The sequence below is a fragment of the Parasteatoda tepidariorum genome, chromosome 10 (genome assembly GCF_982258835.1).
Source record: "Parasteatoda tepidariorum strain Cologne lab strain chromosome 10, Ptep-v5.0, whole genome shotgun sequence".
NCBI classification, from domain to species: Eukaryota; Metazoa; Arthropoda; class Arachnida; order Araneae; family Theridiidae; genus Parasteatoda; species Parasteatoda tepidariorum.
Window position 1 is genome coordinate 40,958,162 of NC_141764.1, and position 23,264 is coordinate 40,981,425.

Here is a 23,264-nt window from a genome sequence, read left to right on the forward strand (position 1 = left end):
TTATTGTTTTTTAAAATATTTTAATAGTTAGAAAATTTAAAAGTTAAAATTTTTAAAGAAATTAAAAAAAAGTTAGCAGAAACAAAAAGAAAGTGTTATTTTTATGTAGCAATTGCTTGATTTGAGAAAAAGTTTTCATTTTAATATCCCCTTTGCCTTACTTTAATATACATATGTAGATTAGGGTTAAAAGTTTCAAGTAACTGTCATAACAGAATATTTTCGATATTTGCCATCGAATGATGTTAAGGAAAATAAGTTAGCAAATAAAGTTAAAAATATATTTCAACCCTCTATAAGTGATAGAAAAAGGAAGTGTTATTGATTAATATTTATAATCTGTTTTGAGGGATTTTTTTCTTACCTCTTGTCCTATTGGTAAGTATTTCGCTGCTAAATTCATCTGCAACTGCTTGCCGCACAACATTTTCCACGTGTGTGTCATCTCTTTTGCCTTCTTGACAAACAATAGGCTGGAATACCTAGTAAACAAATACAGTATTGTATTTCTATGTGCTTTTTTTTGTTAAAAAATCTAATTTAAACAATTTAAAAGAAAAATTCAACTTTTTTTGGAAAGATTATTTCTTTTCACATACTTGGTTTAAGATAGGGGTGTCAAACTCAAAACTCAACTTGGGCCAAATAAAAAATGCTTAACTTTAGGTGGGTCGCAAAAAAAATCAATGTTCATAGAAACAAATATTTTTATTTTGAATTGTAATAAACATATATAAAGTTAAATTATTGTTTACATCCTGATACTTGACACCTCTTCTCTGCTACTGTCTTTTCTATTTCGGGAGAAATTTTATTAGCTGAGACTACTTTCAAAATTGACCCAACGTGAGCTTTATTAATATGGTTTCAGACAGGAGATTTATTTCCATTCATAACAGAAAATAATTGCTCTCACTGATAAGTACTTCCAAACTTGGAAACAATTTCATACAGGAATTTTCGAGTTTTTTCAAACCTTGCTGGTAAATATTCGTGAAATTCAGGCACACCCACTTCAATGAATTTTGCCTTCAAATTTGAGTCACACTGAATCTCAATCACTTCCATTTGCATATAACTGGGTACTGAGTCTATATTTATTGAGAAAATCGAAGAAAACAAACAAAATTTGTCTTCCAAAGAATTAAAATCTTTAAACCTTGTTTCAAATTCTGTTCTAAGATTTGAAATTTTTTTCTGCGTATTTTTGATACGATGCAGTATCATCTAAACTAGATTTGTTCTTTTTGCACGTTGGGAAGTGTGCTAAATCTTCATTTTTAAGTTGCCTTTCCCAAAGAAATAGTTTACATTTGAATGCTTTTTTAATTATGTCAAACATGTTCGTAATGATCTGATCCTTGCCTTGTAACAATAAATTTAAATCGGATAAGTGTTTGGTTATATCAATCATAAAAGATAAATCTTACAACCATATTTGATCGGAGAACAAGCTTGTATCTTGATTTATAGTTTGTAAAAACTTACATATATTTTCTTTCAAGTCCCAGAATTGATTGAGAACCTTGGAGCAATAGTGTGAAACGGACTCCATTTCAGCCAATTAGAATTTTACATTTTCGCGCGGACAATTTAAAATGAGCCGTATAGTTTATAAATAAAGTATATTATAATTTTACATGCTGGTTTCATTTTGAATTCGCATTTATATTTTAATTTTTGTTTGCTTCGGATATATTGACTGGGCAACAACAATGTTCACCTTGGGCCGCATGCGTCCCGCGGGCCGCGAATTTGACACCCCTGGTTTATGCTATTAAAAGTTGAACAGTTACATTAATAATAAAACATATTAAGGATCGAAAAATACTAATACTTTTACATGCTTTGCTTGGCATATTAGTAATCCAAATATATATCCGAAAGAAATTTTCACTCACTTAAACATTCAATTCATATGCATAATAATGAAATCATATGAATTCCCGAATAGATCAAAATAAATGTCAGTAACAATATGAAATCTACATAAATACTTTTAATGCAAATCAGATGCATAAAGTATTTATTTGCAAAGAAGTATTGGGTATCATTAAAAATGAAGTTTTAAGCAGGATTAAGCATTGATAGCGTAAATGTAGAGCCTTGTTATCAACATTGTTGATAATTATCGGCACTCTTCAACATGTTACTTGAAAGTAATTGCGCTCTCTCGCAATCTATCGGAAAAATGTCAGTAACAATCTGATATCTACATCGTCTACATCAATTCTACTTAATACGTCCTCATACCTACTCATATGCGTAATTATACCTACTTAATGCTAATAATTATCAACTTAATGCGTCTATTTCGTTTCTATTAAAATAGAAATCAGACGTATAAAGTGCTATGGCTTTTGCATGCTTTGTTGGTCATGTTAGAACTTAATATACGTGCCTGAAAGAAACTTTTATAAACTTTCTAATTCGTATGCATAATAATGAAATCATATGAATGCATTGATCTATCGAAAAAAATGTCAGAAACAATATGATGTCTTCATCAATACTTTTAATACAAATCAGACGCATACATTGAAAAAAAGTAAAAGGCATTATTAAAAAAGAAGTTATGGTTTTTTAAGAAGCAAAGAGTAAGAATTAATAGCGTAAATGCAGAGCATTGTTATCAATATTGTTAAGAATTATTGACAAGAGCATTCACTTCAACATGCTATCTTAAAGCAATTGAGATTTCACGCTGCTTACATATTCTGATTTCAACTTTCATATTTATTATTTTTTTATGCAGAACTAATAAACTTTTTTTCGAAATTAAACATGACTCGGGGAAAAAGTTTGTTTTACAAATTCATATTAAAATTCAATAAAATTATTGTCTTATCAAATGTATCGGATTTCCCATTTTTTTCCGAATGCGGATATTTCCAGTAGCTCAACATTAGAAGACGAAAGCCTCCTGAAAAAGTTCACTGCCTTAAACTCTATAAATAATCTTGAACGAAAGATTCAGTTCTTAAAAATCGAGGAAGAACACTAGCGTTCCGCCCTGTCGTGAAAATTTAATGTTCCTCAGAGTTATAGAAAATTGTACAGGAAATGATAGAGTTTTTGAAAAGCGTCGATTTCAAATACCAAGGGCATTAAACCACAAATAAGATGTTTCAAGAGCACAATGAGTATACTTTTCATCTCTAGGAAGTGGTTAGATTTCAGAAAAGCGGAAAAAAAAAGAAAAGTGCAATATCATCCATGAAAAGTAAATATTGCGACATCGCACGATTCTTATAATTTTATGGGATGCTTCCGACAATAGTGCGGAGCGAAGCCAACGTTTGATGATGCGTTGTAATGATAGTGGTTTGATGTATGGACTACAATAGTTTTTTTTTATCTCTTAAATAGGGGAAATTTGAAGTTACTTTTTGGTGTTACTTTGATTTAAAACGATTAGCGTGCTTCAGGCTTCCGCTAACTGCTTGGGTGGTAAAGAATTTAGCAATGATTCTTTTTTTAAAAAAGAAAAACTCGCATTGTTATATATAAGACAAAAAATGACTGCAGACGCGGAATGTGGAATTGTGTAAAAATAAAGCTAGGGGAGAATGGGGTAAGACTGGGTAATGGGGTGAGACCGGGTACGTCGAATGTGACGAAATTAGTTCTGTTTCCCAGCGGAATAAAAGAGAAATCAAAAATCATATATAAAACGTTAAAAACTGCTAATTCCAAAGGAACGTTGCACAATGCAGTCGAAATTTCATAAGAAAGTTGAAACCAATAGAAAATTTTAAGGAAGAAAACAATGAAAATAATATAAAAATGACAACCGAAGTTGTCGTCTTCAGGGGGTACCAGTCCCGGATGTCATAAAAACTCAAAACCTTTGCTATCGAGAAATCACGACAAAAGTCTTAAATTTGCTCTTTCTGTACCTCAAAGGTTTTGCCGAAGTCCAGAAAGAGAGAAAAAGAAAAGAGAATACAAAATTCAAAGTAAAATACATAAACTAATTCCAAATGAGAAAAACTATTTTCAAAACACCTACTTACAAATATTCCTTTGTCAGCATAAAAACACTCTACATCTGAAAATCCTTAAGGATTTTCTTATTTGTTTCCTAGTGGACTAACTCTGAATTACACTTTACTAATAAAAAAGAAAGGCCTACCATATTGGTGTTGTTGTTGTTGATTAGTTCAAGAAGTTTGTTTTATTATGTCAACCCTCTAATGCTCTTTTGTTTTTAAAATAGCCTTATTTATTGTTTGTTAGAGTTACAAAAGATAGTTACTTTTAGCTCTTCTTATTAGGCATTACTTATACCTTAACAGACAATAAAGATTTAATTCAATAATAGCACCATTCTCTTTTGTTACGATAACTTCTGCTCTCAGGGTAAGAACGGGTACAATCCAGATCAGCCCCCCCTCCCCCCCTGATGAGAGTCTGTGCTGGGCACACGAAAGCTGCAGTGCACAAGAGAAAAAAAAAACTATATCCCAAGCTGAATAAAGGTCTTACAAACAAAATCCATTGCTGGCCCCTTCCTCAAAACACAAAACACTTTTTTTCATATTTTGTAGAATTTTTGAAGAGACTTTAAACAATACTGTAGTTCTTGTATAGATATAAAACAATTTTATTTAAAAAAAACAAACAAATCAATAAACGCAATATTTTTTGAAAATTTTGGTTGAGGCTTCAGAAGTACCCCGTCCCAGGACATTTGTCCTTTTCTCTTCGCACTATTGAGTTAAAAAGTCATCAAGTCATTCAATCATTCATAAAAAAGGTAGAACATTAATGATTTTTTAGGAATGATATATTGTACACAATCAAACAATGAATATTTGGATAAAATCTGGCAATTTGTAGAACAGTTTAGCTCCAACAGGTCTTCAAATCTTAGCTGCCCGGTGTTACCCCGCTTTTCCGTATATTTAGAGTTTTAAGCTCATGATCAAATTTCAGCTTTTTGATAAATTAAAGATCACAAAACATTATATGTTTTTAAAAGTCAACCTCACCTGGAAAGAAATTTGAGAGGAAAACTTTCCTTTTTAATTAACATTCATTTCCAGAGAACTTCAATAATTGAATCAAGATCAAGTCCTTGGTTACAAGAAGAATTACGGACTAAATGTACTTTACAATGCGAGAAATTTAAAAGAAAATGCATAGATAACTGAGGGGGTAATATTTAATTGGTTTTTAAATTCTATTTAAATAACAAGAATGTAATTGCGTAACAATTAAACTCTACTTTCAAGAAAATTCCACTGGTAGGTATTAAATAATTGTATTTTTTTTTTAATTAATTCCTGTATGTTATTCGAATAAGGACTTAATATTGGGATTACCTATAGGAAAAACCACCACGATCCAATTAAACTACGCCAATATATATATATATATATATATATATATATATATATATATATATATATATATATATATATATATATATATATATATATATATATATATATATATATATATATATATATATATATATATATATATATATATATATATATATATATATATATATATAAATAAATAAAATTTAGATATATTTAAGTTTAAGCAATGCGTGTCTCGATTATTCTTTGATTTTTAACTTACTTTAAATTATTATTTTACTCTAAAAATATTGGCAACTCAGATGAAATCGTATAAACAATATCAAATGCTTTCTTTTTCTTTTGTACTTCTACGTTTATCGTTTTATTGATTGGTTATTGGATTTCGCAGAGGGAACGACAGAGTCATCGGAGTTTAAGAAGTTTTCTTTGAACAGGCTTTTCGATTGACAATACCGTGATGAATTCACACGCTTTAGTGAAGTTCTGTCACATGGTTTGTTTCCCTTTGTCTCGTGATGAAAAGTAATTGAAAAGCGAAAGTCGAATTACGGGATACATAGTTGGCTGAATAAACTTTAGACATCGTATTACTCAGTGTTTTCTTTTCGTGAGAGGAACTCATGACAAGTTTTCCAATTTTTCACTTTATTGACGTACAAATGTTTTCCAATTCGTCTTAAAATGACGAAACATGGTTAAAAATTAAAATAAATATCTCTTTGAAAATATGACATTAAGAGTTACTTATAAATGGCAACTAAACACTATACAAAGTATCCTTGGAATTTTCACCAAACTTCACCCGACATCCACATTGATGTTTTTGAAAACAAATGCTTTTTTATTTCGTCATAATTGATGATATAAATACCATTATAGTTTTAAACTACCTGAAATTGCAGTTTATGTCTTCAAATTTACTTAGAAATCATTGTAGCCGACTTACTTTGTAATTCGTATTAAATCTAATAACATATCTGGCATATAAAAGTACAAAGATATTTTAATCAAACTAGATCAATAATTTTGCGCTGTAATAATTTTTTAAATTAACATTTAAAATTATAGGTTTATTGTTATCAAAAATTTGGCGAGTGCATAACCGTATCTTAACATTTTCGCTTACTAATCAAGCTGATATATAAAAATTTGTGCATCACATTGTACATAAAACTGATTGTTAAGTTCCTTTAATGGTAATTCATAATAACATATTAATGTAATTCATGTATAAACATAGTACAGATTGTAAAACATTAATAAGTTTAGAAGCCAATTGAAATAAGTTTATCTTAAAATGCTGCGTATTAAGTTAATATCATACAATTACGTTATAATAAATCTTTTAGTTTCAAACTCTTAATTTATAAAACAATTAAGATCAAAAACTTAATAATAGCAGATTAGAATAAGGAAAACAAATTATTACAGTTAAATACCTTTAAATTAGGGATACAAAAATATTTTATAGAAAAACAATGCCTTAATGACTTATTAATTTTATGCTGGTGACATTCAAAAAAATGTGGGAGTCAGTGAGGGAAAACTTGATCCTAATATGTGATTTTCCAACCAATACTTTATTATAAGGTCTGACTATAATATGCACTGTTAAAAATTTCTCGGAAAAATAGTTAAATAACAATTAAATAAATTATTATTTTATTATACTCAAATAAAGCAGTCAAATAAGTGTAAATAAGATGGTATTCAAACAGTTAACTGAAGGAAAAACCGTTTATTAACTGCTTTCATCTAATAGCGTTAAACAACCAGAATTTTATCACACCAACTAGACCCACATAATGAAGCCCCGTAATTCCCTGCAACTGGTTAAATATAATAGACCAGAGGGCTAATCTGTCAATTTTATTACCGAGAGAACAAGTGTTTAAGTTTCAGCGCTGACACTACACTATTTCCTCCATTCCTTTCAACGCATGAAAAGTTTCCAGTGACCTGCACCTCCCAATTTGTGACCCTCCACGATTAGAATACGATACTCTTACTCACGTATTCTCACGTCGTCACGTCTTACTCATGTACTTTATCATGGTTTTGAAACCATGATAGTTGTAAATGGTTAAAAAAACCGCATAGTTTTGCATTCCTGTTTTTTTTTAACCACACTTCTTTTCATACTTCATACATCATACATACTTTCCGTTTTTTAAATGGTTAAAAAATGTTTTCTACCGTTAACTTTACGGTTAATTGGATGGAGAGACTGTTGCCGGTTATTTCACCGTAATTTTTGAATAAAAATTCTAACAGTGAAGGAAAACTTTAGTTTCAGTATGTATAGAGTTATTCCGTGTTAGGTTTGGGGTACCTTATGCCTTGCAAAACAAATAGTTGGATAACCTCTGTAACGATGACGTATTTGCAGTTCTTTATATATTACTTTTCCTCAATCTAACAATTAAAACATACAGTTTGCTTTGCCTTGAGAAAGATGGAATTTTGCAGTTTGGATTTGATAACAAAATAAAGATGCGTTGACAGGTGCAGCGGACTCAAAATTGACTTATTTGCATGCCTTTCCGCCTGTCATTAGTCATTGCTCTTTAATTCCTGAGGTAAATAGCATGCGTAGGCAAATAGAGGTGGGCTTAAAGAAACATAAACAACAGGATTCTGTTAGAAGAAGAAAAAAATACTTTCGTTCACATGAACTCTCTTCAACAAACTTTCTCGACCCAAACTGGCCAAATACCTGAACCCACATAAGCTGCCTACATAAAAATTATTACTCATTTGGGTGGGCTAACACAGGAAAAAGAAAGTGATCATATGGTTTCGGTTTTGAAAGAATTATAATTTCTTCGTCCTTTCGTTTGAAGTGGTTTTAGATATTTGACAGTTATATGCAAGAATGATTATGCATTTTCAGTGGGCTAAAATAAATATGCATGTATAAGGGTGTAGCACACAAATTCTTTTTTCGAAATTCAGAAGCCGAGAAAAAGCTGTCAATATCGCCGGTCATGTAAATATTCGAACAGCTAGAATGCTATATTTCCCAAGATACCCAGAAATTTTTTTTATCGTATCGCATATATTTTGATTGTGTATGTATTTTTCAACCTTACATGCCCGACAGGATATGTAAATATTCATACAGAGATACCATAAACTACCGTTTAAATGTCCCTAAAGATTTGACAAAAATTTCTAAGATGCGGAATAGAGAGAATAAACGGCATCAAAGAGGGAACGAAAGAATTTATAGTTGACGAAACCTAAATATTAATATATTTAATAATACAAATAATTAAATTCAGCAATAATTATGTTATGGATTTGTTAAGCAAAATTAGTTTTTTCTTTCTTATTCTTTTAGCTACACTTCTTTTTATATAAAAATAGTTCATAACAATCATTGTACAGTGCGCCGAAAAAAAAAAACGAACCAACCTGAATAACTTTTGATCTAATGATCGGATTTTTTTTTCTAGTACTCATTCTTAATGGTTTAAGAGGATGACCTCAAATATCCTAATTAATTACTTCAAACGATATTTTATATTAAGAAATCAGACTCAAAAATGTTCTTTTTCTGAATAAGCATATTTTGTTTCAACAGATTCGGATTTCTCCTCCCTAAAATATAGAGAGTAGCTGCAATTTGGGAAATATGGTCTCCATAGTTTGGCCAGGAGAGCAATCCAAAGTTTAGACCACTTAATATTAATTTCAGTTTTTGCATTTTCAAGAGACTTTTAAGCGAATTGAAAAGTTTTTGCACTCAATTATAAAATTCATTTATTCAAAGATGTAAAAAATAAGTTTTAGTAAATATTTACTATTTTATTTAATAATAATCGAAAAAAGTTTGAATTGCAAGCTACATAATCTTTCACGTCATTTTAAAGTATGTAATTTTACACAGCAAAAACAAAATTTGAGTGAAATCGGTTGAATAGTTCCTGTGGAATCGAATTTTAAATAAAAGACTTCTTTAAATTGTATTGTATCACTTTGAGATATTTTTGAACCGTGAATGGCTGTAAAGGGGTAATGTGAAATCGAAAAGATATTCGGACACGTAAAAGTTTCATTCATGTAAGTATTTTGCGGCCTAACGTGCCCGACAAAAGTTTTGAGATTTTTCAAGTCCTTCATTAGTCACATATTTACCAAAAATAGAAACATATTTAAGTCTTCCGGAATAGGTGTTAAGGTTAAATTTTTGTGGCTAGAAACATAATTATTTTTAAATTATAAGCATAAAATAAATTTTAGTTTTTAAGTAACAATAACAAAAATTATAAATGAAATATAGCAACCAGATTTTCAAGAATCTTCATTGAAATCCTAATTTTCATAAAAAAATGCACATATTTAAAATTTTAAATGGAATCATTAGGCTTGGTAATAACTTAAATTCTGGGAATTTGAAAGTTTTCATCAAAGTCTTACATTTTATAATTTTTTTAAATGCTACTTAACATTTTGAATTTTACAAAACTTGAAAATCAAACTTTATTTTACTTTTACGCTTTAAAAAAAATCAAACTATACCTTTTTACAGTCTCCTCCTTTGCTATACCTTTTTACAGTTTAATGCAAGACCAGCTTTAACTTTATGAAAAAAATATTATAACTGTATTTCTGTTTTGACTTAGAATTTTGCGTGTGAGTTTGTTTTTTATATTTTAATTTCGAAAAGAACAAAAAACAATTATAACTTTTAAGCCTTTTAATATTTAACTTATTTTTAATCGATGACCAATCAATGGAACTAAATGTATGTTGAAAAGGTAGACGAAATCAAGTGAAAAACAACTTATTTGTAATTAATAAAAAAAGTTATTTTAATTAAAATGAAAATAGTTTTACCTTTGATGAACAAAACTATACCTTTTTTAAAATTTTTTTATCTACGGTACATTCTATAGCTAGCACTAGAGAACAAATTGTTTGTTCTCCAGTGCATTTATACAAGTACTTGATCTTGCATAATTTGGGAGTGGCGATTTCAGATCTTTAATTAGCTTTGCTCCTAAAGTTACGGATTTTTTTAAATGATAATTTTATTTTATTTTTTCGAAATGTTCAAGTTTAAAAATGTTATATATAAGAAGGGGTCGCATAAATGATGCGACAAACTTCTTCTGGAGGTAAGACATATTATCAGGGTTAAAACTGCATAGGAGCCCATGCTTAGAAATGTCACCGTGTACGGCTAGGAGCGCTTCCATAGTCTGTATACGGTAGTTAGGACATATTATCAGGATTAAAATTGCATAGGAGCCCATGCTTGAAAATGTCGCCGTGTATGGCTAGGAGCGCTTCCATAGTCTGCATACGGTAGTTAGGACACATTATCAGGATTAAAATTGCATAGGAACCTATGCTCGGAAATGTCGCCGTGTACGGCTAGGAGCGCTTCCATAGTCTGTATACGGTAGTAAGGACACATTATCAGGATTAAAATTGCATAGGAACCTATGCTCGGAAATGTCGTCGTGTACGGCTGGGAGCGCTTCCATAGTCTGCGTACGGGAGTTAGGACACATTATCAGGATTAAAATTGCATAAGAACTTATGCTCGGAAATGTCACCGTGCACGGCTAGGAGCGCTGCCATAGTACGACTCATTGAGAAGCACACGAAGAAACAGTTAAGAAGTACCCCTAGGAAAACACCCCTAGTGACGAATGACGACATTTCCGGGCACGGGTTCCTATGCAGTTTTAATCCTGATGATGTGACCGAACTTCCATAGAAATTTATCACAACATTTATACGACCATTTTTTAAAGAACGTTTTTAAACATACAAATTTTGACAAAAAATAGACCAAAAATGTCATTTAAAGAAAAAAAAAGCCTTAGCTTGGAGAGAGAAACTGAATGCAGATTAGAAATCAGTCCCTTGGAAATATCTAAGATTCGTTAAAAAATATATTTCAACTGAAAAAAAATGTTCCTTTGTGTAAATCAACAGTTATAAATACACGTTCATGCAATTTTAGTGCAGTGTAGCATTAGTATGTGCACCCATGAAGGAAATGGAGATTAGAATTCTATAATATAAATAATTTATTAACTAATACTTATATATTTATAAGCTTTCTACCATACTGTTAAAAGGATTATCACTTTGAAAAGATAATAATTTTTTTTCATTATTTATGAGTAAATTGTTATTTTAATAAATAACAGTTGTTAAAATAACAATTAGGAAGAATAAGTGTTTCAGTGCCCAATATTTAAATTTTTCCTTAATAAATATTTAAAAAGAGATCAAAAATTATTATTTTGTTCAGTAAAATATAAAAAAATGCGTATGATTTTAATGCATGAAATAATGTTCTTAAAAACTTTTGAATAGGAAAGTAATTTTAAAGATTTAACTTTTGGAATATCTTATCAAGTTGAACATGATAAGTATTTCACTTTAGTTTTTTATCTCCTCAAATTTTTTTTATTATAAAAAATTGCAGACACTTCACAAAATGTTTCCGATTTCTGATGAAATTTTAAAATTGTAAAAACATTATACATATTGATATTTATTTTCAAGTAAAAAAAAACTTAAAAAAATAATTTTTTAAAATACATTTGCATTGGGATATGAAATTAAGTGTTAAGTAGATAAATAATTATATGAACTCAAATTACAAAACAATACATACAACTTGACAAATGAGAAGTGAAATTAAGGCAACCAGCATGATCCACCTGAAAAAAAAATTATTCACATTATTTTCCTTCGTCTAGTTAATATTTTGAACATGCATATTTTTATTTCTTAATATTTACATATTTGAAAATTGAAAAGAGATGGTAAAATAGGTAAAAGGGATATATATATATATATATATATATATATATATATATATATATATATATATATATATATATATATATATATATATATATATATATATATATATATATATATATATATATATATATATATATATATATATATATATATATATATATATATATATATATATATATATATATATATATATATATATATATATATATATATATATATATATATATATATATATATATATATATATATATTCCAAATTTGCGATGTTATTTCAAACAATTCAATAAAATTAATATTTGGAAGTTTTCAATTTTTTAAAATCTATTCCTTTTTTTTTGTAAGTTTTCATAAATTGTAATATTGAAGATTTAATTCTAGATAAATCTCCCGAATTTTTATATTTTACTTGAAACGATGAAACTCGGCTCGAAACTTGACTCGGTGAACGAGCCTTATAACCTCAATTTTAAATTCTTTTGATAACTGAAACTTAATTAACAGTCGAAGAAAAAAAATGTAATTCATTACTTTTCTTTAAAGTTAATCACTTCAATATAGATATTCAATTTTCATAACACTCATAAGAATAACACTAATTTAATATAATTAAATAACTAAGCTTCCTGGGTAATGCTTGAAGAACTTAACTCAACATTCAACAATAATTATTGCAGAAAAGAAAAAGACTAAGCAAAAAAAGAAAAAGAAAAAAAAAGAAAAAGAAGACTAAGTAAAAAAAAAAAAGAGAAAAAAAAGGCTAAGCAAAAAAAGACTAATGCTGGATTTTGGGAAAGAATGTTAAAAATCTTTTTATTTCTTTCAAAATATACATTTCATCGAAAAATTTTAACGCAAATTCTTTATAAAGGGGTATAGCTTCTATAAGAAGAAAAAATATATGATGAAAAGCGTTTGTTTTTCTGAAGAGAAGACCAAATATGCGCATCCGCTTACTTTAGTCACTCGACCTTGGGGTTAAACTGTTTTTGGGGTACGCCCTAAATTTTTCACTTTTTTGGTAGAAGAACAATGAAAGCATGAGTCTAAATAGGAAGTGAATATGCGTTGAACGATTAATAAAGAAAACATTTTTTGAAAAACTTTGGAAAGAAAAGACTTATACTTCCGTGTTTAATTTTCTTTCATCTATAAAATAAATTAATCTGTGGTAACACTTATTTTGAGAAGCTTATCGTTAAGGTTAACATAAGCATTAAATGTTTAAATAAACTTCGCTTTTATTTAATGATATGTAACTCCTGGATCAAGTATTGGGAGACATTTGCCTTCGTGGAGGACTTTTGATGGAACTAACCAGCATTTACGTTACATGTAGAGGAAGAACACGAGAACCTCCCTTGTGGCAAAGGGACTCTAACCCATGATCCACTGAAGATATTTCATTTCAGCACTGTGGTTTTTGAACCCGGTTCACCTCATTGGAAAAAAATACGAAACTGAAGAGTAAATTAAATCGAATAAATAGTTTTCATGCCATGCTCTAAGGCATCTTGATAAAATTACCATATTTTATCTCATATCAAAAAATCATATTTTATTTTTAATTTTGCCAAAATCATTACTAAAACGCTTTGGTATAAATTATCGAGCTTTTAGGTGTTTCCATACAGCCAAAAACACGATAAATTTTACCTTATTCTAGTAGTTTTGACTTTTGACCATACTTTTTGACTTCGGTGCTGAAAATTATATCTAAGGCACAATCCTGAAAACTCTTCGTAAGTACAAAATTACTACCTGAACTATGAACTATTCTTTTTGAAATTTTTTTTATTTATAACCAATAGTAACTGAAGAAATAAACAATAAAAAAGGAATATTTACAAATGAATACCACATCTATGAAAAGAAAGTAATTTAATATGAGTTTAAAAGCAAAATTTTTCATTATCGATAACCAATAAAATGACAGTCTTTTTTCCACCATCTAATTCTTTTCTTCAATATTTGTATAGGTTTCGTGCAAAAATAATTCGAATTTACATTTTTGGAACAACCGATGATAATTTTTATTAGTAATTGTGGTTATTAATCGAGCTTAAATAAACATATAAGAGATATAGATTCGTCATATTTGAAACATTTTGCAATGTGAACATTTGCTTAGGCAAAAATTTTGGAAAGTTTAAAGCCCTAATATCATTCAGATTCTCAGGAAACTTATATTTGAAACGTTTATTGTTATATTTGAAACATTTGCAATGTCAGCATTTGTTTTGGGAGATTTTTTGGAAAGTCTTAAGGCCTTAATATCATTCAAATTCTCAGCAAACTTATATTTGAAACATTTGCAATGCGAGTATTTGCTTTGGGAGAACTTTTGGAAAATTTTAAAGCCATTACATCATTCAAATTCCCAGCAAACTTACATTTGTAGCATTTATTGTTTTATTTGAAACATTTGCAATGTGAGCATTTACTTTGGGAGAACATTTGGAAAGTTTCAAAGCACTAATATCATTCACATTCTCAGAAAATTTAATATGGTGTTAAGTTTGACTATACAGGCATCCAAATTAAACCTTTTTGAAATTGATTACTCAATTATATAATTAAACTTGAACGAAAAAATGCGATAGTTTAATACATTATTTGTGGCAAATTTGGTTCTAAGATGACAATATTATAGTTCTGCATCAAAGCAATTTTTCTAAACATCCAGTGTCATAGAATCCAGTGTCACAGAAAATGTACTTGTTAAAAACTAAGTCCATATGGTATAAAAAAAGTAATTCTAAATTTAAATTATAAGGAGTAAAATGTTTTGTAAGCGATGATGGAATTATAGAATGCAAGTTTCCAAAATAAAGAAGAAATTTCTGAATCAATAATAGAGAATCGTAAATTTTACTTTGCATTGAATGAAAGTACTTCTTAGAAGTATTTGTCACCATATGTCATATGAACCAAGCATTCTTCGCCAAATATGAAACGTGTTCTCACGCACACAAAAGGTAAATACTAATATTTCGGGCATGAACTTTGGCGAGTGAGAACATGAGTCGTAAGTTTACTCTCCAGCATCACAGTTACAGTTTAGTAAATGTCGACTTGTGCTTAATTCTATATTCTATTAGATAGACATAAGTGCTCATTGTAGGGTCACGATACGGTCTTTTGTTTCTTAAAATCATTACTTTCATTTTCTGGCTTCTTCTTTAACGGTAAGCTGTATTGATGAGAGAAAGCATAAAAAATGGCTAAAGATGAATGAAAAAACGATATCCGCACGCAAACCCCCGGTATTCTAACAAATAACGAATCGTGCTTTGCTGTACATCACTCTGTTGTTATTTATAATTCTTTTTCAGATGTGGACGGTCAAAGTTCTAAAGGTCAAAACTCATCACTGATTTCGTAGACTCCGTAAATACAGTTACATTTTAGTTCATTACTCTTTTCTAAAATTGGGACTTTAATAATAGTGCTTGTTCGCCAAATCGGCCTTAATTCCGTGAAAAATCTATGATTTTTTCCCCGTTATTACCCTCTTGGATTTCGAAATCTAAAGAAAGTAAAGCTTTTTTCAAGTGAGCTTCTAGTTTTCAACACGGTTGACTGTAAAATTCGAATTGCTATTATTACGTTTAATGGAATCACGACCGAGTATTTTTAAAAATGAACAGGATTTAGTTTGTCACAATTTAGTTCGAAATTGAAGTTCTTGAATTCAATTTCGGTGAAAACTTTGAAAAGATTAGAAATAAAAGGTTATGAATAATGCTTAGTTTTTTATTATTTTTTAATTGTTGGTAGTTTTTTTGTAGAATTATATAGCTCTGCTCAATTTTAAAAGGTCAAAATATTGCTGCTGGTTGGCTAATAAAATTTTTCAAACCACAATTCCGGTTTATTTAACTATTTTTTTTTTCAATACGAATTTTTTTATTTTTTAGTTTTTTTATTGTAGCAGTTATAAAGCGTTTCAAGCATTGTAAGGAATCTATTCCTATCAAAGTTTTGAAACGCATTGTATAGAAATAATTTTAAAATTTTGGAACGTATTGAATATTGTAAAGAATTTAGACAGCTAGAAATTTTGGAGCATTTTGAATGAATCTAGAAACCCAGAAATTTTAGAGTGTATTGAACCTATATAATTTTAAAATTTTGGAACATATTGAATATTGTTAAGAATCTGCACTGCTGGAAACGTTTTGAACCCATAACATTTTGAAATTTTGAAACGTATCGAGCCCATATAACCTTGCGATTTTGGAAGGCTTTGAATTTTTTCTTTCCTCACCGTAGTGAACATCCAACCCGATTTTGAGTTTACGACTACCAATGTTCAACTCCGTAGCCATATAATTTTGAACACGATCCAGAAGACAAGGGAACTTCTGGAATCAAGTATTGGGAGAAATTGTTCAGAAGTAGAATGGACTTAGTAGAGGACTTTTTTGATGGCACTAACTTGCATTTGCGTTAAATGGAGAAGAAAATTACTTAAACCTCCAGGTTTTAACCTGACAAGGGGACTCTAACTCATGATCCATCTACCACTGAGGATATTTTACGTCAGCACTGTAGTCGGTGCGAGCTGGGTGCCTGATCAACCGTATGTGATAAATACATTTTTTGATCTAATAAGCCATAATTGAGCTAAGTTCTAAATATGTGTATTTCTGTGCAAATAAACCACTACATAGTTTATTTTATCAGAAATAAATAAAATAGTAAAAAATGAATAATTTTAAATACTGTTTCTTACCCTTCAATCAAAAAGAATCACTTCTTGCATCCCTTTTGCTTTTTGTTTAATTATAAGAAGTCTCCTGAAAGAAAAATACAAAATATATAGAAAAAAGTAAACTGGGAAAAGTTATAAAAATATATAAATTACTAGTTTTAGTCAAATAATTAACCATTATCTTTAGATGAACTTTAATAAATATAAATAAATTTTTACTCTAACTTAAGAGCAGTTAAATAATGTTATCTTAATAAGACTAGGAAAACAATGCAACAAACTTGGAGCACAACTCGTAGAAAGCATAAAACTAACAAAAACAATACAGCTGTTACATAAAGCATAAAACTACTAAAACAATACAAGTTTTTTTTGCCGAAAATTAAATTTTTGCTGCAACTTATAGTATGTGATTAAAAATATATTATATATCTGATTAAAAATTAAATTATAATTTTTAAGAGTATAGGGCTAGTTTAAGAGTATTGGAGCACAACTCGTAGAAAGCATAAAACTAACAAAAACAATACAGCTGTTACATAAAGCATAAAACTACTAAAACAATACAAGTTTTTTTTGCCGAAAATAAAATTTTTGCTGCAACTTATAGTATGTGATTAAAAATATATTATATATCTGATTAAAAATTAAATTATAATTTTTAAGAGTATAGGGCTGTTTTGATGTTCTTGTTAAGCATTATCAATGGAGCTGTTTTGATGTTCTTGTTAAGCATTATCAATGGAGCTAACATAAAGAATAAAGTTTCAGATTGAAGTTCAATCTTAACTTCGGATAATAATGCTTCTTAAAATAGTCGAAACAGTTGTTTCCTTTTAACTATTTTTCTGTGATTAATTTGTTTTGTTTACATAGGGCAGCACAGTTACCCCACACTTATTATTGTGGATTTAAATATTATTTTAACAAACAACTCTTTTTCTGTAGAAAAATATATTAAATTCTTTTGTATTCAATGTGATATGGATTTTTGTTTTGTATTATGCTCACTGTTAAAAGTTTTGAGTATAAATACTCAAGAATCTACTTGTTATTATTTATTAAGACTCTCATGGATATAAAAATTCAAAACGAAAGGTTTCTGTAAAAATACAAAAAAAAAATCCTTAGCAGACACAGTAATTAGACAGACGTAAATTAAGTATAACTATCTTGGGTTACGGGCTGTTACTTACTTTTGAAATAATTAACAATATATTGAAATATCTAAAAGAAATTCCTTTGGAGAAAATAGGAAAAAACCTCCCAGCATTTTTTATAATTCTGTTACCGAGATACTTAATTTCCGTAATTTAATAGAGATTCTTGTATTTCTTTGTATAAATTTTTATAAAAATTTTTTGCAGCGTTGAAACTTAAGTGTTTAGAAATATAACATTTTATTACTAATAAAAAATTGATCTTACATTTAAAATCCTGAAATTCTATCTGAAATTCTAACACTATACAATTCTACATGAAAGCAAAATTCTATTTCAAGCAAAATTTCATTGAGATTGGTACATTATATTTTTTAGAACAAATCATGCCTACTGATTACGTAAAAGATAATTTTTCTGTTTTCGTTTCTGGTCGATTAAGTACAGTATAAGAAGTTTCCTAAAGCCCTCCTAATAGAGTTAAACTTCAAAATTTAAAGAAAACAGGATAAAAAAAACAAAAAACAAGACTTTTTAAATTCTGAAATCAATGTAACATCATAAATGATATTTTTCATTTAATATATAGTATCACTTATACTATCTGAGTTTTAATTAATTTAGATATTATTTTGACCAGCATTATTTTCTTCTTAGAAATTTCTCTTTAATTATTTCCCCTAATGAGATAACGAAGTTTTATTCAATTATAATTTATAAACAATAGTAGTATAAACTTTTAACACAAACTTAATAGCTTTAATTTAAGCAAATGTCAATAAAATATACTTTTGAGTAATATTTTTACTCACTTAATTATAAATATTTGTTTAAATATTTTTTATAGCATAAAAAACTTTTTTTTTCATAGTCTCATAAATTTTAACTAACAAGTCGGATTCAAGCAAATGTTCAACTCTTGCAAAGTTTTGATCAAATCCGACTCCATAGTCCTGGTTTTCACAACGCTATCAATAATTATATTATAGCTTTATAACTTTCAAATATTTGAACGAGCTGCTTTTTTGGTGTAATATCATGTTAGATGCTTTTAATTTGATTGTTTAAGTTCCATTTTATCATTTTATCACATAATTTTGGATGTTCACTTTTATCAAACAAATTGTGAATAAAATATTTAGAGCATATTTTTTCGTAAATTTCGGCCTGATTCGTAATGTATCTTGATTGGTACAATTTAAAGATAATTAATTTTTAACAACCTATAAGATTCAAAGTTCACAAATTTAAAATTTAAATACATAAATTCTATACTCTTTTTTAAATTTATTAAAACTTTTTTGATCTATAAATAATAATAAAACAAGTTCTTAAAATGAAATTTAAGGAAATTTTAGTAAAACATTTCTTTATGTAATTTAATATAAAGCAAAACTCTAGAGAAAAAAAAATCTGAAAAAATATTTACAGTTTCAGTATTCATTAAATTAAAATATACGGAGTTAAATACTTTTGCATTTTTATACACAAAGTTCTAACAAGTTTACTTCTGCTACATAGTCTTTTCAATCTAAATTTATTTATTTTCTTACATAAAAGAAATATGTTTGTGATTTTTGCGATCTTTAAAAAAGAATGAGGTTGGAATAACTCTGAACTACAAATAAAATTTGTTGTTATTATTCTAACAGTATAACAGTTTTGTTTAAATGATAACCGGTTGGTTATTTAGTTAAAAAGCATACGCAACAGAAAAGCATTCTATTACAGCGTTGTACGAAAGACTAAATAAAACAAAAAATCATGAAGAAAATAAACCAAATAAACCAAATAAACCAGTTTATTTGAACGGTAAGAAATTTCTGCAAATAATTTTAAAAATAATAAAGTATATTAAAATTGTTCAACATCATTTTAAAATCTATTAAAATAATTTAAAACTTGTATGGAGAAAACTCCTTGATGTAATTGAATTTACAAAGTGATTTCGTAAACAATCCCTTTTCTTTCAAATTGTGACCTTTAATGAAAAATTATATAAAATGAAAAAGTCGGTCATTTTTTAATTTTTTTAAAAATATTTGGCTACTATAACTTGCTGGATAAGGCAAATGATTGTCTTTATTACTCAGAGAATTTAAATTGATTTTATTAAATAAAATTTATTTAAGCTCAGTTTCTTAAGTGAGATCAGTTTCTTTCTTTTTGGTAGAGCAACTGAAAGTAAAAAAAAAGAAAAAGATTTTTCTATTTTGTTGAAATCTATGAGCAGTTATTTTTATTTTTTATCATGTATCAGTTTCTTTCCTCTTGAAAAACTCTAGAATTGCAAGTAAAAAAATAAAATAAAGATTATCTTTTTTTCTTTTTAACTGGGGTAAAATATTATCGGGCAAAACCTCAGCCGGAGAATAATTTGCAATGGCGAAATCTATCGCGGGAAAGAGAATCTATGCAATATTTCTTAATAATTTGGTATTCTATATAATTCTGTCAGTGTTTTGTTAACTTTTCTAAATAAGATTTTGTCTGGAAATTTAATTAATATTGTACCTCTTGTTGCAATATTATTTTCCACGCACTTAATTTATCTTCACTACATTATCTCTCTTAAAAAGTTCTTTTTTTATTTTACAAATCAATAATTTTCTATCATATTTATATTAATTTCAGACTTACTCTATCATTTTACTTAAAGCAAGTTTTATTTTTAATCCCTTCATCCTCTTAATCAGTACCAGTTGTAACTTAAGTTTTCCCATCTTAGGCAATTAATTTAATTGCAAATTTAAAAAATAAAATTCTCCCCAACGTCAATCTATGAATATCAAGTCGAAAAAGATACCCCAGTTATGGTATTGTTTAGAAAGTTTTTTTTCTTCCTTTTTATCATTTACAGAATGTGACCTGAAGATTACGGACGAAAAACGGTTTATGCCCATAAAAGCTGTCTGTGTGTGTGATTCGGAGAAAAAACAATATTGAGCGCCAAAAAGAAGGGCTTTTCCACAGTACGGCCCATCTTCACTCTGCTATAATCTTAGAGATTTGTCAAAGTTATTAAAGTGCAACAGATGGCAATCCGATTGTCATTTTTGGGAAAAATGGACAAAAATCGTTCTTTCCCGTTAAAAATCGTTCATTTATTGTACTCTTTTATTTTTGAATGATATGGAACACACTTTACTTTCATAATGTAATTTAGGAGGCAATACATATATTCTATAATTGCCATTATAATTGAATAAAAATATAACTTTTTATCAATGTAGGGTTTCTTTTTAATTTTTTGTCGCTACATGGAAAGAAAATATGCAGTGATAACAAATATTTTGGTAGAAGAAATTATATCTTCTGTTGATTCATATTAATAACTTTAATATTCTAATTATGAAAGTTATAGAAGATTTTTTTACTAAAAATAATAAAAACTGTAAGTTTTTCTTATCCAATGGAGGTCACCAATAAATCATAGTATCATAAGAATCAGACACTTTTTAAAATGAAATTTGCAAGAGCAAAATCATAATGGTATCAAAACATAATAAAACAGTACTTTAATAAAATCATTATTACCGTTTTGAACAAAAATTATGCTTTAAAAATTAACATTAAATTATGAAGCAACGAATTATATAACAACTAATTACGAAGGTTATGGGATATTTTTTGATTAAAATTAATTAAAACTGTAAGCTTTACTTATCCAGTGGCGGTCCCCAATAAAATCATAGTATTATAAAAATCAGACACTATTTAAAATCAAATTTGCAAGAGCAGAATCATAATGGTATCAGAACATAATAAAACCGTTCTTTAATAAAATCATTATCACTGTTTTGAAAAAAAAAATTATGGTTTAAAGATGAACATTAAAGTATGAAGCAAATAATTATATAACAACTAATTATGAAGGTTATGGGAGATTTGTTTATTAAAATTAATTAAAACTGTGCGTTTTTCTTATCCAGTGGTGGTCACCAATAAAATCATATTATTATAAACATCAGACACTTTTTAAAATCAGATTTGCAAGAGCGGAATTATAATGGTACTTATGCTTTATAAAATTAAATGATTTCAGAACAAACGTGATTTTAATAAACTGTGTGCACTGAATCTAGCAATAAATATACCATTCAAATTTGAAAAATTGAGAAAATTTGCGCGACACTGTGTTGGTCATAAATAATAAATGCGACTTTTATTCACTTAAATTTGTTTAAGTATTAAGTTTACGGATTAAACAGGTTTTCTTTAAGGAATTTAATGAAATCTTTCTTTCGTTAGATTAAATTTCCTCTTCTTAAAAGTTGAATTCATTTTATGATTTTATGCTTGATGCATTAAAAGTTATTTAAAAACTGACGACCATTGCATATTCAGAAGAGAAGATTAAGGAAACTTTTAATTTATTCCTGGATCTAAATTGATGAAATTGTTGCGTGTCTTAATTCATTAGTGCTTAGTGCTTTGTGAGATCGTTTTTAATAGTGTGACAAAGGAATTTGAAATATACAAATTCGGAGCAATATGTGGAATGGAAAATACAGGATTTGAAACAAATTGAATCGTATTTTTTATAAGTAAATCGAAGTTTTTTTTAAGGAATTGAATTTCATAAGTAAACTTAATGAGAATATATGATTACGAATAAAAGTAAATGCAATTGTTATATATCTTGAAAGATGTTAAAATGTAAGAAAATTTAATTGATCCCTTTTACGAAATTGATAAAATATTTAGGAATGTAAACGCTCGAGTATAATATGTAGTTTTTATTTCATTTATATAGAAATTTGAAATCGAGAAAAAAAGAAGATGAAGTGAAGTGTGTAAGAAGTAAGTGAAAAGAAAATCAAATCTAATATGCAAAACTATGTAATGAGAAAAAAAAGAAAATATAAAATTTTATATCCAGGAGAATGGTATATGCAATGGAATTTTTTTTAACTAATTTGCTCTCAATCATGCCATGTTTGGTCAAATATGTATTTAATGTACAAAAAAGCTACAGTGCAAATTTAAAAATGTACTGATATTGAAAACAACAATTTTAAAGAAATAATAGATTGAGTAATACCAAATCTTATTAAATTATAATATGATTGCGAATAGTTATAATTTCTTATTTTGTAAGGACGAAAGAGTATAAGAATAGTTCTCTGATAAAAATTTGTTTTAAATATTTGTGCATGTTATTTTATTTTCTAGAATTTCATCTACAGAGAGTATTTGCAATTATGCGACCATAATAGTTTTGAAAAGCAATTTTTAATAATACAGAAGTAAACGAACAAA

The 23,264-nt window shown here is 28.0% G+C and overlaps 1 protein-coding gene and 1 long non-coding RNA gene across 4 annotated transcripts in view; one reads left to right on the forward strand and one right to left on the reverse strand.

The window, feature by feature from the left end:
* The window catches only part of LOC107441514 (uncharacterized), a 162,469-nt gene that overhangs the window by 13,371 nt on the left and 125,834 nt on the right, over window positions 1-23,264 (reverse strand). For all 3 annotated transcript variants that reach the window (XM_071184610.2, XM_071184611.2, XM_016054801.4), the window contains 3 exons: window positions 16,864-16,927; window positions 11,977-12,022; window positions 365-482 (listed from right to left, as the gene is read on the reverse strand). In XM_071184610.2, coding sequence (XP_071040711.1) covers window positions 365-482; window positions 11,977-12,015 — 157 coding nt within the window. In that variant the 5' untranslated portion in view covers window positions 12,016-12,022; window positions 16,864-16,927. The remainder of the gene's footprint in view (window positions 1-364; window positions 483-11,976; window positions 12,023-16,863; window positions 16,928-23,264) is intronic.
* The window catches only part of LOC139426315 (uncharacterized), an 84,023-nt gene that overhangs the window by 1,673 nt on the left and 59,086 nt on the right, over window positions 1-23,264 (forward strand). The window lies entirely within an intron of this gene.